The sequence below is a fragment of the Rhynchophorus ferrugineus genome, unplaced genomic scaffold (genome assembly GCF_030347505.1).
Source record: "Rhynchophorus ferrugineus isolate W39M unplaced genomic scaffold, kcgeb_rfMv2 rfM8, whole genome shotgun sequence".
Taxonomy (NCBI): domain Eukaryota; kingdom Metazoa; phylum Arthropoda; class Insecta; order Coleoptera; family Curculionidae; genus Rhynchophorus; species Rhynchophorus ferrugineus.
In genome coordinates this window covers 20,746,197-20,762,705 of record NW_027472587.1, presented here as the reverse complement: position 1 = coordinate 20,762,705, position 16,509 = coordinate 20,746,197, and the positions used below count along the sequence as shown (strand labels likewise).

The 16,509-nt window shown below is 38.4% G+C and overlaps 1 protein-coding gene across 4 annotated transcripts; it reads left to right on the top strand.

The window, feature by feature from the left end:
* The first annotated feature begins 2,630 nt into the window (after positions 1-2,630).
* On the top strand, positions 2,631-15,641 carry LOC143201699 (uncharacterized). Of its 4 annotated transcripts, XM_076412919.1 has the most exons (14): positions 2,678-2,842; positions 3,391-3,434; positions 3,728-3,897; positions 4,093-4,225; positions 4,279-4,337; positions 4,396-4,551; positions 5,868-6,081; positions 6,138-6,209; positions 6,258-6,328; positions 9,059-9,321; positions 11,140-11,305; positions 13,183-13,647; positions 14,124-14,402; positions 14,840-15,641. In XM_076412919.1, the coding sequence occupies exons 2-14, from the start codon at positions 3,395-3,397 to the stop codon at positions 15,263-15,265; spliced, it is 2,514 nt and encodes an 837-aa protein (XP_076269034.1). In that variant the 5' UTR covers positions 2,678-2,842; positions 3,391-3,394; the 3' UTR covers positions 15,266-15,641. The 4 variants fall into 4 exon arrangements, with proteins under 4 accessions (XP_076269036.1, XP_076269034.1, XP_076269033.1 ...); XM_076412921.1 differs by having other exon boundaries at positions 2,631-2,842; positions 6,138-6,328; XM_076412918.1 differs by having other exon boundaries at positions 6,156-6,328.
* The last annotated feature ends 868 nt before the right edge of the window (positions 15,642-16,509 follow it).

Sequence of the window (16,509 nt, the reverse complement as noted above, 5' to 3'; positions counted from 1 at the left end):
ATATTTGTCTAGGAACCCGTTCTTTACTCGGAGCTATGTTATTCTGCTCAGGAAATCTGTTTAGAGCGAACATAATTGCTCTTTCAGCAATCTGAAAGACTTTGAAGCAGTCTGAATCATCACGGTAACAGTTCAATTGAAAAGTCCGAGGCCTGACACATAGATGGCGCTACTAAAATTAAATCCATATGTTTTTAGTTAGCCCTAACCCTCAACAGATGCGTGTATAAATTTGACAGCTGTCGGATCATTAGTTTGTGAATTATGGCATTTTGACTGAAACAACTTTTTGTTATTGTGAAAAAAATTGATAAAAAGGAATTTCGCGTGCTGATAAAATATTACTTTTTGAAGGGAGAAAATACAGTTGAAGCAAAAAATTGGCTTGATGCCGAGTTTCCGGACACTGCCCCAGGAAAATCAACCATCAAGGATTGGTATGCTAAGTTTAGACGTGGTGAAATGAGCACCGAAGACGGTGAACGCAGTCGACGCCCAAAAGAGGTTGTTACCGACGAAACCATTAAAAAAACTCACAAAATGATTTTGAATGACCGTAAACTGAAATTGAATGAAATAGTAATTTCTATTTTCAGTCAAAACCGTGTATAAATGCTGCTGTATAAATCGTGAGAGAGGAAAGGACGGAGATAATTGCTTGGGGCAGTTAATTTTATATGTGATTATATTTTCCAACGATAGTATATGCGAGACGGAGATGTATAAATTCCTTCACGGACTAACTTTAAAAAAGAAAAGGAAAAAAATAATTACTGAATACTATTATAATAATAATACATAACATGCAATTTATAATTTTAAACGAAGTAAAATTACTTATATTTCAATGTTCTATGGATCTGTAAAAAGAAATGGAATTTTTCTATGGAATGGAATAATACTCCACAATTGTTTTATTGTATTTTAATGTGTTAATTGCTATTTTTGGATAATATACTATAATAAATATATACAATAGAACTTAAACAAAACCTAAAAACTAAAAATGTACAATAACCATAAATACTATATAAAAATTAAACATATACCTAATCATAACTAATCCATGGCATAATTAAAAATTATCTGAATGAAATGATATTAATTCTTTATTTATTATTGGACGGAAATATTTTTTAACAAAAATCGAGAGAGTAATCCAAATATTACCTATTATTGCCATAAAAACTCAAAAGTATTTTAGTATTTATCATTAACAATTTTAATCTTTTTACCCTATTACATTAACAATCTTGAAAAATATCGATCCAAAATGCTGTTATATTAATATTCAACATATTGTTATTTACAAGTAAACTATCAAAAAAATTATAAAACTATATATTACATATAAATCTATGTAAGCATAAATTGGGTACATTTTTGTCAAGGTCGCGGCTAGAACGACAGAGCCAGAGCGTTAAAAATAAGTCGAATGAAACAAGTAGTACCAAAAATAGTACCGAAAAGTACGACTGAAACAGTCGATAGTAAACAGTAACAAAATCAGTGAGAACGAAAATAGCGACAGAAAACAGTGGACTGAAACAGTCAGAGGTAAAAAGTAGTAAAATCAGTCGAACCAAAAATAGCGACTGAAACAGTCGATAGTAAAAAGTAGTCAATTAGTAAACAGTCGATAGTTTCCAACACTAGTTTTGTCCAAAGGACAAACAGTTTTTTTTGGGATTGCATCCCTGTATTGCCTGAGGGATGAGCAAGATGTATAGGTGAATATGTTACTTCGAATAAATACATTTTTCTACTTTTTGGAAATTATATAACTTATTCGAGAAAAACCCGTAATAATTTTCCGGTACACCAGGTATAGGTATAGGGCTTGTAGGAATGTTCGTCTGGTCGGTCGGAACGTGTGGCTGTCGATGCGATTGTTTGTCCGAACACTCACTACCATTTTGTGGAACTCAAAACACTGGTTGAATAAAAACTTGTTTATTTAGATATTGAAATACATTTTAGAATTTTCTAAACATAATTGCTATAAAATCAATACAAATTCTCCAAATAATTGTAGGCTAGCTCCTTGAACCGCCCGTCAATTATTAACAGCTTATTTTCAGATAAAAAACTGTCCTGTTTATGTGAAACTGTATTTTTATCGCGTATACTAATAAATGCGGTTTCGTAATCGGAATGATAGCTCCAGTAACATGTCGCCAATCGATAGGAAGTAGACTGATTCAAATTATTTTTGTGAGTGCTGTGCGTTATCTCTTTTATCACGAAAATTCTCCATACCGACTACAAATCACCTCATTATCGATACGAGCGAGAGAGAGCCTTTTAACAGCGAGTTGGCCTTGGATTTAAATCATCTCTTGCCTTATTTTTAGTTAGGTATTTATAGTTTTGGTGTTATATATTTTTTTGATTTAAAAATGTTTGTGGGTAACGTGGGGGTTCGAACTCGGTCGACTTTCGTTTAGCTGTTCGCAGAGCTGTCGCCTTGACTCGCTGGACCATCAATGCCGCGCAGATAAATGCTCCTAATCAGCATATTAGCTCAGAAGTACAGTATCACGTCGCCAGCAATTAAAACACGCTTTTCATCTGTCACCATGGGCGACGTGACAAAACAACAACCTCAAAAGCGGGCACGGCAGCGATAATCCTCTCGTTTCACTGGCTCGCGGAAGGTAGTTTCGATCAGTCGCGCGCCGAAGACCTTGGACGAAACCAGCGCGTCGTTTCGGTACGCGTTCCTGCCGCCTTCAGTGCTCACCGGCCTGTCAAACGTTCGAAACCGCAAACGAACCAACGGGGAGATAGTGCGTCAACGTAGCTGTCAAAAAAAAGAGAGAGAGACGTCACCCGTACGATGGTAACGTTTCGCGTTCGTTATTTTTTCCTAGCGAGCCTTGGAACTCGGAGCTGTCAAAACAAACAAAAGAGCGACGACACGCCGGCTCAGAATCGGCGTCGGCGATTGTTTAATATTCAGGTCGGGCGAGAAATAGCCAGCAATGCTGACGGGTGAGAGAGAGAGAGGAGACGACTTTGTGAGAGACGGTGGCCCAATACTGATTTCCGTCCGGGTTGGATGACCTCACCCTCCCCGCGACCTCCCCAGGCCGCCACAGCCTTGCGCTCTGGCCTCGCGTTTTAGTGTTTTATCGCCTGTTCGTCCAACAAGGCTCCTTTGGCATCGGCCGTATCGGGCAAGCGCGTAGTCGTGCCTTCTCTCTCGCTCGCCCCTCGAGCCCCGCACCCTCCGCGCCACCCTAGGGCGGTTCGTCACATCGCAATCGTAGTTGGCGTCGATCGGAGCTCACGGCGAAGTTTTACGGCACGAGTTACACGGAAATGGCAGCGCCGAGCGGTTTCGAACGTTTGACCACGGCCGCCGTTAAATCATGTCGCGTTTTTCAGGAAGATGAAACAAGCGAGCGACGCGGCGCCTAATTTGGATCGTGGTAGGTCGTTTGTCCCGTGTCGCGGGTAGATTTTTTGTAGCGCGTGAGATCTCAAGCATCGCTGTGTTGTGTTTTGTTCCCCACAGCCGGACGAGATCTTTTTTTTTTTTTTGTTTACAAACAGAGCGTCCGTTGTCGACTGGACAACAATAACAACGCCGACTTACGGACGAAATTGAGGTAAACAATCTTTCTTCCCCAAGTTAGAGACACCGAATAAGAAGGCTTTTACCTCGATTTTGTCGCCTGTCCCCGTCCGTATTTCGCTCATCGTTTCCCCCGTGTATTTGCAGATCACCAAACCGAATCATCGTCTGCCGGTCCTCTACGATGCTTGGATTGTGAATTGTTCTGTGAGGACACCGAGTCTCTACATCGTCACATCTTGAGCCACATTAAACAACCTCTCGTAATCCTGGATAAGATAGAGGAATCCCATCCCCCTCTGAAGATCACTTTAAAGGTACCGGTAGCTATTAATTAGAAAACAAACCACAATCAATAACAATTAACCACCATAACCACAGATCTGTGGCCAACGATAACCTGACAACCATATAGTGTCTCGATATGCAGTGATACTAAATATATTTATGTCGGGTATCGTTGAAATCTGCAACAGAAACATTAAGTCCTAAAACGTGATTTAACTTTGTAGAATCGCACAGGGAACAGCTTCGAAATAGTGTCGTCGCCGCAGTCCTCTGTCGCCTCCACCGTGGAGGAGACAAGCTCGGATAACTACCAGTCGGAGGTGCATCAGGTGGACTTTGAGGGGGATAATCTCGAAGGTACGTAAATTTTGCCATCATCACCACCCAAAATAAATCACTGTACTTTATAGGTTATAACGATCAACAAGAGACCTCCTTTGACAGTTCAGAAGTTGTACAGGATCCGGAGGTAAGGGTAGTCTTAACACTGAGGGATTTTTGTTGTTTTAACGCCTGTTATTGTACAGAACGAGAATAGGACGAGTGTGTGCTTCTCGCCTAATTTCGCTGAGGTTATTGGCGAGTCTCTGTTGGGAGTCGTGGAATCGCCGCCCGAATCCATCAGCCATCAGGATCAGTCTCAGGAGTCGGAGGATTCTAATAATATCGACAACACGGCGGGGGTGAGTAACATCAAGTTTGCCTGTTTGTTTTGGTAAAACAATGGTTGTATGTCTTCTTCAATTGTGTTCGTTTAAATGTCAAAACAGCAATAATATATTGCAGTTTGATGATATATTTATATGATTTTAGACTTTGCCCGTATTTTTTGCTATTTATATTTGTGTTTCTCTGCAGCAACAAGTTGTATAAAACAATTTTTAGTCAGAATAAATCACGAAGTCACTGTAGGAAACACTACAGTTACTAGAACATGAAATTATGGAATGTTCTCAGGGAAAACAAAATAAATGATGTTTTAGAGCATCCAAACTATAACTAAATAATTAGATATATAAAATTAAATATCCATAAAGCCTCAAATTCATTATATCAGTGTTTTAACTTTATATTTTCGAAAATATCGGTGAAAACAATGTTAATATAATTCATTAAGTAATTGGGACTTTACTTACTTTTTGAGATCTTTATTTAATTCATTATTTATTTCTCATTATTTTATGCAGTATATCTTTATCCAAATTGACACTATTAAACACTTCAAAACAACACTTTTTTTTAACATCACTTTTGTCGTGTTTTTTGAAGTATCAGTATGAGTAACGAGTCTTTCATCTTCTAAAAGATGTTAAAACAAAATTAAACGTCACCAGTCTTTCTAATAGAACCGCGTAAATTTGGTAATAATACGATTTTTCGCGGAGCATACAGATTAAAGCCAGAGTATCCATAATGCGAATGAAATTGGAAAAATGACAATGACTGTAGGGATGTTCATAGACAAAATGTCGATATGTTGTAACGCCTCGATGTATTTTATCTGTAATAAAAATTAAAAGAAATGATTAAAATGAGTAAATGTGAAGACAACCAGGGTTATGAAGTTAATCAAATGTATTCATATAACTAACCAAAACAATTTTTTTTGGCTATTCGTATATGGACTCGCCGTTCCCATATTAACAGTTCATAACATAATTCATTCTGTTGATTTTTTTTATCACAGTTTTAGTTTTGCTTACGGCTTTGGTGTATGTTGACATGTCTTCCAATTAATTTTTTTAAATCTTTTTTCTTTGGTATTGAGAGGTTTTGACAAATGTCAATTCGTATCGAACGTTGCTATGACAACGTTTATAATTGGTGTATTTTGGAGCATTGACGAGTAACCACACGTCCGTTACCGTTGTTTATAAATATCACATACATTAATATGTATGTGGGTTTTCATATTAAAAAAGGGATCATCGGTTGTGTTGTTTTTTACTTACTTTGAGAGCGTTACAACGTTACGATGTTAAAGTTTGTGATGTTCCAGGTGGACGCGCTAACTCCTGGCAATAATGCCTCCCAGGAATACGGCCATATCCCGGGCGCGGAGCCGACCCCACCGCCGGAACCGTCTCCCACGGGCGCCCCCGAGTACCCCAAGATCAAAATCAAGACGACCGGCCTGTTCAAGGACCCCGAACCGGAAAGATGCACCATCACGGAGATTACGGACGACAATCCCACGGGAGACCCCACTCTGGGTAAGTTTAACCGTGCGCGCGCGCACCTTCCCCGACTTAGTGGCGTTTATTTCAAGATCCCAATCACACCATAGCGCCCATCTGGACCACGCCTTCGCTGGAAGATCCCCTAAAACTGCCGGATGACGGTAATTTTATGTCATTGTTTAATAATAATGATAAAGCGAAGGATTTAGGTTTCTCCACGAGCAACGAGAATGAGTTCATTTCGTTGGACACTTACAACGAACGGAACCGTGGAGCTATGGTAAGCAACACAAATTACACGGAAATAAATGGGATGTGGTATATGACTGGCTAGTTAAGCGCAGGCGCACTTAAGTAAAATGATTGACATTTCAATTTAGTTTGATTATGTATGACGTTTATAATGTTTACGTATTTCTGTTTCTGTGAAAAGTATATTTCCCTAAAGATATTTTTTCTCTTTCAAAACTAATTCGTCACAATCGGATTGTAATTACCAATATTTTAGGGAAATTAGTGGAAAATTGAAAAATTCCACTCAAAATAATATCAAACTTGCATCATTAGATGTTTATGTTGCTCAAATTTATTAAATATACATTTCTTCTTCACTAAATAGCTTAAAATAATAGAAATAAAAGCTTTTCATCGAAAACATTAATAAAGGTGAAAGAAAATAAAACAAAGTTGATGTCAAATATGGTAATTTCAATATAGAAGTGGTAACATTGATATATATATTATTTTAGGTATATTCACATAGTATGGATGTATTTTCTTTGCATTTAGTATTTTCACACAACCAACGTGTTTTTAGAGAACTGTCTTGTTCCACATTTATAAGGAAAAAAATCAAATTTAATTACATCCAAAACAATTTATAGATCTCTAGATATCTTATTTATTATTTTATAGAAATTCAAGTATACACAAAATATTAAATTATTAATTAAATTCTATGTAAATTCTATTTTATATTTTTGATCAGTATATTGTAAGTCTTTCCAGAGTTATAAAAATGAATAGGAGAAAAATTAGCCGAAAGTATTTTCTGGAACTTCTGTTATGCACATAATTTAATTATACCATCTCGTTGTGCATTAAATTCTGCATAAGAACTGTTCATGGGCTTTTCCACCGTTATAAAAAGATAAAATAGATGAAAAGTAGACAAAGACGAAGAAAAGTACGGTGGAAAAAATATTTTTATAATTATTGTGTAGAACTTTTATTTATGCCTATACTACAATTATAACATCTTATTGAGCATTAAATTCTACATATATCCTGATAATTTCATTCATTTATGTTATGCTCTTACAGAGTTTTTGCGTAAAAATATAAAAAATATTTACTGAGTATCTATACTTTTGTCATTATTTTCTAAAACTTTAAATGTTTTACATACATTTGTATAACACCCTATAAAACAGCTAGTTTTGCTTGTTACCTACATTCTCTTTGAAATATCTTTGTTCATTTTCCATTGAGATTTGATTTTTTTAAGGGAAAAAATAAGCGAAAAAATTAATTATCCAAATAGTCTAAAAATGTTCATACCTAAATTTGCTAAACATGGCGGCGAAAAAAGACAAAAAGCATTATTTTTCGTGTATGTTAAATGATGTTTTGTTTATTTTTCTTTAAAAAAACATTATTTACTCGTTTATTTATTAGGTTTTGGTTAAGTTTTTCCAGTGAGTTTTGTACAGTAACATATTTATAGTACACTGACAGATACCTACTGGGATTAATATATATTCATAAACTCGATTTGTCATCTTGGCTTCCCTATAATTGTTTCATTTCATCAATTCATAATGGAAAACTAATAATGTACATCTTGATAACATATATAACAAATTAACGAGTCAGTAAAAGCATAATAGAATGAACAAATAAACATAACCTGATGTAGGTTGTCAAAGTGTGCGCGTTCAGAACAAACCAGTCGCATACTAGATCTCTGTTTTCCTATAGTCGTAGAAAGAAAAGGACACTAGAAGAAACAGGATGTGACGTGCGATTGGAGCATTAATTTAAATTTACTAGGCCTATAAATTAGTTTTAAAAGCTTTTTTTTATAATTTGAAGCTTTATTGTGGAACATCCTTACAATGTATTTTATTCAAAGTATTGTCCATCGGTAGCCGGTACTTTATGTTTTGGGGCTATCCACGAAGCGATCTATTTTTTTGGCATCTTCATAAGATGTGAAGCGCTACTCAAACAGGAACGCTCATGTGTAGGAACAAGTAGGTGCGAGGTCTGGAGAATACGGTGGGTGGGTAGCCATTCCCAGTTTAAAGTTTCTAAGTATTTTTTACTGGTTTTGGAACATATTGTCGAATGTTTGATAGTTGTTGTGGCGTCTTTGCTCGTATTCCGACTGTTTTTCGCACAGTGCTCGACCCAAACGCATCAATTCCGGGTCGCGAGCGCTTCCCACTGATGGTTTCATCGGGTAATACCTTCAAATTTGTTTCCGCCCTGAACGCTCTTGTATTCGGTGTTAAAATAACCACTTTTTCAACGATGGAGCATGGTTGCTATACGCTTCACACAGCATTCGATGACGTTGAGCGGCAAATGCGAGTTACCCGATACAAATTAAGATATGTTCAATGCACCGAACAAATTGTTCGTTTACACTTCGACGAAATGACATATATCGAAAAATGGGGCTTCCATGTGAAGTTGGTTTCAAATGTACCCGAATCGATTCAATATACAATAACACCGTCCGTTGTAAATCCTTTAAAATTAATTTATAGACCTGATACCGATTACAATTATTATTTTACAATATCGTAGGACAACTAATGGAAAGTTTTCAGATTTCCACTGGTAAAAATTCATTAATTTTCATTTCCGATAACAAATCCTGAATTCATCAGATTTTTTGTAACTGAATACCAACCAATCGCAGGTCCACATACCACATCTTGTTTCTCGAACCCCGTTAGCTAAGGAACTCGAGCTAAGCTAAGGCGTCCCGATTTGTTTCCAGCAACTGTACAATCCGAACCAGGCGGTCTCGTCCACGTCGGCCTCGTCGTCCCTTGACAGCATCACCGGTCTACCCATGCAGGCTCTCGCGCAGCAGGTGTCACGCCTGCAACCGAGCAACGCTCAGGGCATGCACCAACAGAACGTCCTGATCAACATACAGCAGTTCCCCACACCGCAACAGCCGCCGTACCAGCATCCGCCCATGTACCCCTCACATCCGTATCCGCCACATCCATCGATGAACCAGCCGTATCAGTACCAGTAAGTGATTTCAGAGTTTTGTGGTAGTAAAAGAATAATTTGAATTTGACCTGTTATGATATGATATCATATCATTTTAATGATATCATGATGGTATCAGAAACACATTTCACTGATAGAAAGTACATACGGATTCCGAAATACAAGCTGTATCACTTAAAACACCCAGATGATAAAGCACATGGAGGAACATCTATAATTATCCCTGAAAACATAAAACACCAGGAAAGAGAGACATTCAGCGAGGAATGTTTACAAGCCATCAGTGTGACCATTGAAGAAGTGCACGGGCCATTAACAACGAGTGCTATCTATTGTCCACCTAAACATAACAACAAGGCAGAACGATACCACGGTTTCTTTAACACGCTGGGTAATAGATTCACTGCCGGAGGAGACTACAATGCAAAACATGTTATGTGGGGTTCTAGATTAATAACACCAAAAGGCAGAGAATTGGTCAAAGCAATGAAGGCACATAACTTACAGCATATCTCTACTGCTGAGCCAACATGTTGGCCGTCAGATAGAAATAAAACTCCCAATACCATCGACTTTTGTGTTACAAAAAATATTGACACCAAAACGTGCAAAGCTGAATCATGCTTCGATCTATCATCTGATCACTCACCAGTTATTATAACAGTGAACTCAAATATTCTCAATAAAACGAAATCACCTTCCTTGCATAACACTAAAACCAACTGGCCATTATTTAGAGAAAAATTAGACAGTTTGTTATCACTAAATTTACCTCTCAAAACAGAAAGAGATACAGAAATAGCAGCCAAAAATATAACAAAAACTATACAAGAGGCCGAATAGTACTCAACACCTAATAGCGCGACATATCAAAAGTTTAATTATATTTCATCTATAATTAAACAAAAAATTGCCGAAAAGAGAAAAATGCCAAATTAACAAAAACTTAAACGATAAAAATGGACTGGATGGACTGGACACACTGGACTGCATGTTAAATTGATAAAGCTTTTGCCCCATACGCACTTTCAACTGCTGAAATCGTACCTCACAGACAAACATTTTATTGTCAAATAGGGTGACGAATACACTGACCTACACCCACTATATTCGGGTGTTCCGCAGTGTTCTTGGCCCATTGTTATATCTATTGTATACAGCTAACCTACCGACCTCAAGAAACACTACTGTTGCAACATATGCTGACGATACAGCGGTTTTATGATCACAGTAGGATCCAATATCAGCCACAAGAAACCTCCAACCTCATCTTAACAAAGTCGAATTGTGGTTGAAAACGTGGCGTATCAAAGCAAACAAAGTCGAGTCATCGTCGATGCCCCATATTACGTATCCAACAAACTGATTCAGCGCGATATCCTCATAGAACGCATAACTAGTGTGATTCGGAATGTTAGTGCGAAGTACTCTGAAAGACTGCCTCCCAATGCACTCGCCGAACAGTTAAATTCGCGATAACAGTGAAGTGCGTAGGCTCAAACGCAAACTGCCATACGAACTGATTAATAGACACATAGAGTGAAATTTAATGATCTCTATAATAAGCTAGAATAGTTTTTAGTTAGGATAATAGATATATAATAAATAATTAGAAGTTAGGATAATATCTAGAATAAGATTTAGATTACAAGTCGTACCGTAGATCACTTACTGAAGTTATCTTCTACATGTCATGTGGATAGTTATAACTGAAATCATATAATAATACTTACTGCCCACGGGCATATTGTTAACGTTCTAGGAAATTAATAAAAAAAAATTATACCATACCACATATTATTTCGTAGTAACATTAAGATCCCGCATATCTTTCAGGCCACCAAGCCCCATGTATTACCCGCCCGGTCCGGGATATCCCCCTCAACATCCCGCGCCGCACATGCCTCCGCCCCCACCGCAGCACCAGATGGGACAGATGCAACCGCCGCCGCCCATGCAACAGCAACAGATGGGAAACGCCGGACAATCACCCAATTCCATGGTGAGCGTTTGTTACTTAACCCGTAGATGATAACTTAACTTGGAGATGTGGAATTAAGACTATTCGAAATCCCGCCAAATTAGGGGTGTTGGCCACCGAAAAATATATCGATGTTTCGATATGTCGATATTTAAAAAAATATCGATTTTTTTTGCAATAAGTATAAAAAAAATCGATATTTACAAAAAAATATAACATAGAATATAGAAAAAATAATAGTGAAGTATTAAAATATATATATATATATATATATATATATATATATATATTTCTTCTAAATCTCCTAAATAGTAACGATATTTTTTTGCAATAAGCATAAAAAATATCGATATTTAACAAAAAATATATCGATATTTTTTAAGAAAAAAAGAAAAATTTTTCAGAAAATATCGATATCGATATTTTGTCTGCATCCAAATATGCTTAGACGTTAGCTTTTATCGTTTGCCCCTTGAATACTAAAAAAGAGCTGGCAACGTTGTCGATAAGGTAGTTAAACGCACAAAGGCACAAAAACGGTCAGTCCCGGAAGGTACATTTGAATCGACCAGCATCTGCCAATCATTTAGACTTTTTCCCTCATTTTTAGGTTTATCAATAAAAACCTTCCTCCCCTGCCGTTCCAATGTATCGTAGTTTATGCACAAAAATCGTATAACAGATCAGAAGATGTAAAGTTTGCAACATAATCCTGGAATATTTTTCTTTAAATTTGACATTAAAGAGTTGTCTCGGTTTGTCTATCCGAATCACTGAGCGACCTGAAGCAGGTTATAAAAATAATAACCTAACTACTACAGGATATTCGTGTTCCGAGATATTTGGTGATAATAGTTTAGAGTACACGCTTATACGAAAAATATTTGGTGTTACAATATATGTGAGCATTTCAAGACATAGAAATAACATAATAACAGTGGGATTATTACAGAGAATCATTACAGAGAGTCGTTGTGTGTGCCATTTTGATAAAATAAAGCAAACCAGCAATTTACAAGTTTAGATTACTGCAATGAACCCAGAAAAAAATTAAAACATTTTGGTATTCCTAGGAATTTCCAATGTGATCAAAAGATTATCAAGGATTCAAGGGTAAACAAAATAGTGTTGAACGTTGTGTATTGTGATTGAACCTAAGGAGTTTAGTCCAATGTTAGGAAGGTTGACCAAGCTCATCGAAAGAGTGCAGAGGGAGTGTGATTCACAACAAACAGTAATTAATGATTGTGAACGGATAAACTATGAATTTGTTAGTGACAGCAAAATAGACGGGGAGGTTTCTGTTAAAAAATCTGGTAATGACATAAAACAGAGGTTAAAATGTAAAGAGACGAAAGTTAAGTCCAGAAAATATCGAAGCCATAGCAAAAGTGGGCCCTTAACAGAAATATGTTTTAATGTCGATACAGTAAGTGAAAAAGTGGAAAAAACTGATGAGGGATTATCAGACCTGCCTGAAAGTGATAAAAGAAAGTACAAGGAAGATAAGTTAACAAAAGATGAAAACTGGATGAAAGTTGAAGAATTTCAGCCAGATAAAAAGTATAAAACCACTAATGAATCAAACGATTCTTTACCTGTACTGCCATTGGAGATTTCTAATAATAACGAGGTTGCGTCTGATAAATTATACAGTGCTGAAAATGTGTTGGATGAAGAAGTTGAAATCGAAAAATGCACAGTCCCAGACCAATCCAACGTTGTTGTACAAGATAGTAAAAACCAACTCGTACGTCCTGAAGGTGATGATCTTAAAGTTAGTATCTTGGACTTTACAGTTGCTGCATATTTTCAACTTAAGGGGTCATCGTATTATGTAAAATAGTTTCAGGTCGATCGAAATGTAACAATAATAATGTGGTTATTTTGTTTTTCAGGTGCCGTCGACGCAAGGCCAACCCATGCCCCCCAACCAGATGCAACAGCCGCCCAACCAGATGCAGGGCGGCTATAGGCCTCCGCCGATGCCGCCCGCCAAACCGCCTGCTCCCAGGGGACCCCAGAACGGACCGCTTCGGATGCCGGGCGGGCCTAGAGGCGGCCCGATGAACGCGCGGCCGCCCATGCCGCGACCGAGGGGCCCCATGGTGCGACCCAGGGGAGCGGGCGTGCAACCGATGCGTGGTCAGGTGAGGCCGCGGATGGGGGGGCCCCAGAACGGCATCAGGCCGAACGGACAGGCGATGAACGTGAAACGGAATCCGGACCAGGCCAATGCGATGGCCAAGAGGAAGAAGTTGGACGTCCTGACGCCGTCCGACAAGGACGACGACGATTGTCAGGTGATCTGCATGCAGCCGAAGAATACCGACGGTGGGCTGCCGCAAATCGAGAGCGTGCAGGTAGTTCTATTGTTTTTTGTTCAGTTTTCAACATGTTTTCACTATTTGCGTTTTGTTCTATAGTCTATGCAAAGTAATAGCGATGATGTCAGAAGGTCATAATATTTTTGCATTTAATTTTGACATTTCAAACATTTTATTTTATTTAGTTCTTGTTTCCTTCGTTGCTGTGTTTCCTTGTTAAATTACTCTTGATACCACTGTATTTCTCCTTAGTTTCTTCAGTTACTACCCGTGTATATTTTTCTTCATAACATTATATGAAACAACTGCATTCTCCCTAATGTATTTGTCATAACTGCAAAGCAGCTGTATATATAGTATTCATTCTCTCATACGTACATTTTAACCAAATTTTCACGTATATTCTGAGCAATTATACACGTAATACGTAATACACGGCTGACAAGTCACGGGCGTAACGAAAGAAAACGTTTTATTTTTTCAGCGTGCTTATGCATTTTTTTTGTTTTCAGGGGGGTTCCGAGTCCGCGGAGAACAGCATCATGCACCTGTCCGACTCCATTACCTTGTCAGTTCGAAACCCGCCCCCGAAACCCGTGGTCAGTCCCCAGAAGTCCGACGCGAAAGCCGTGGCGAATATTCTGGCCACTAGGGGCATCACGGTCACCGCCTCGGCCAAGCCCAAGGAGAAGGAAGTCACCAAGACGACGTCGTCTTCTGTCCCCACTGCTTTGAGTTTGAACGGGGCGGTTAGTATAGTAGCCAAGAGCAATGGAGCCAGTAATAACAAGGTAAGAGCAACACAGGGGGGGTGTGCAACTCCAGTGGTAAGTAGTGGGGCAAAGTCTTGCTTAGTTCAATCATAGGCGGCGCTGACAACGTGAATTTGATTGGTTAGTTTAAAATAGTTATGTAGAAACCTGTAAGGAAAATATTTTGCCTTGATTGGTCTGCCATTTCGCCTGACAATCATACACATAAATTTATCGACCATGCTTCAGCAGGATTTAAACCCGCAACTATCGCAACAGTAGGTGGACCGTCCAATCAAACCAAACCAAGCTGGCGAAAGACAATTCTTGTTTTTATACCTCGAGTCCTCTAGTGGTTAAGACACATAGTGAGAATTCTATGTTTTGTGTTTAAAAAGCGCCAAGAGAAAGAAACAGACAAATTTTCTTTCCTCTAGTTTACCGTTTAGCATAGTTAATTAGTCTTTTGTTTCCAGTCCGCCGCTGAGAACCTACCCACGGTCGACCTGACAGACGATTCCAACCCACCTCCTCCCACCACTCCCACGAAGAAGGGTCCCGGACTACCCTACCGTTGCGATCTGTGTCCCGCGCAGTATCCGAACTCCATGGGACTGAACAAGCACCGCCAGACATACCACAAAACGTCGGGAAGCATGAGCGAGCTGGGCGTGCCGGTAATCAACCTCAAGCACCCGGCCATGATGCAGAAGCTGACCCAGATGGGCATCACCAGCTACATCCCGTTGCCTGCCGCGGGCGCCGACGGGACGTACGCGATCCCCATCATCAGCACGAAGCAGCCTGGCAACGTGTCCGCCCTGGGCGCCACGCAGATGCTCTCGCTGGGTCCCGTGCGTATGATACCCAGACCGAATGCGCCCAGTCCCATGAAAAAATAGATCAGTATTGATGCTGTGGGCTCAGCAGTCTCTCGCGTATAATTTCGCCTCCTCCTCGCCAGATGAATCTCACGTATCGAACAGAGAGAATGGATGTGAATGAGTGTCGTTAACAAGTGTGCTTATCTGCGTGGCTGTCATCCAGACGCCTGGACACCACGTCATGTTCCTTGTATAGTTAGGTTTAAGAAAGATGAAGATTGAGACTGATTAAGAAAACGTTTAGTATTTTTTAAGGATTTCCGTGCAATCGTTTTAAGTATCACAGTGACATTATTACTTCTCTCGAAAAAAAACATTGTTTAATTTCGCGTTTCTAGGTTTACGAATGTACATATTTTTGTGATAATAAGAAGTAAAGATTTTCTTAAATAAATACCTTGTTTCTTTGCTGCGGATACTTGTATGGACCCTGATTAAAAAATTGGCTGTATTTCCATATAACTAGTCAATTGAAAAGTCCCCGGCCTGACTCATAGCATTATGAGTGCAGCAACTTTTGTTACTGTGAAAAAAATGGATAAAATGTTATTTCGCTTGTCGATAAGATATTGCTTTTTTAAGGAAAAAAATACAGTTGAAGCAAAAACTATTGATTTGAAGGACGAAATCACCGGAAAACGGCCACATTTGAAGAAAAAGATTGTGCTGCTTCACCAAGACAATGCACCGTGTCAAAAATCCACGAATAGATTCATCATCCACGGTATTCTCCAGATTTGGCCCCTAGCAACTATTTCCTGTTCTCAGATTTGCAGATCTCAAAAGAATGCTAGCTGGGAAGACATTTTCGTCGAATGAAGAGGTGATCGCCGAAACTAAGGCCTATTTTGAAGCAAAGGACAAATCGTACTATAAAAGTGGTATCGAAAAGTTGGAGGGTCGCAGTGTATCACCTTTGGAGGGAATTATGTTAAATAAAAAAAAAATATGTTTGCCAAAAAATTGTAATTTACTATGGCAGGCCGGGGCTCTTCAATTAACCTGTTATATAGACTATTCATGGTCTATATAACTATATAACAATAGTCATGGAAATCTGTGACGTCAAAACGTGGCAATGTTGCCGAATTAATTCTGAATTTTAGTTCAGTTTGGCTTTGACATAAAAAAAATCTAAATAAAATAAGTAAACAAAAATACTGTTTTCAAATATTATTTATTTATTTATTTTAACATTACAGCACATCTAACGCATATATTATCGAAGGACTTAAAACTACAATCAAGAACAAAGGTATAAT

What these genes read in the sequence shown, in the direction of transcription:
- LOC143201699 (XM_076412921.1), top strand. Translation starts at nt 3,395, where the DNA reads ATGAAACAAGCGAGCGACGCGGCGCCTAATTTGGATCGTG. An exon ending in TGAGGGGGATAATCTCGAAG is followed by an intron (nt 4,226 to 4,278) that starts GTACGTAAATTT and finishes TGTACTTTATAG; the next exon opens with GTTATAACGATCAACAAGAG. An exon ending in CGCAAATCGAGAGCGTGCAG is followed by an intron (nt 13,648 to 14,123) that starts GTAGTTCTATTG and finishes TTTTGTTTTCAG; the next exon opens with GGGGGTTCCGAGTCCGCGGA.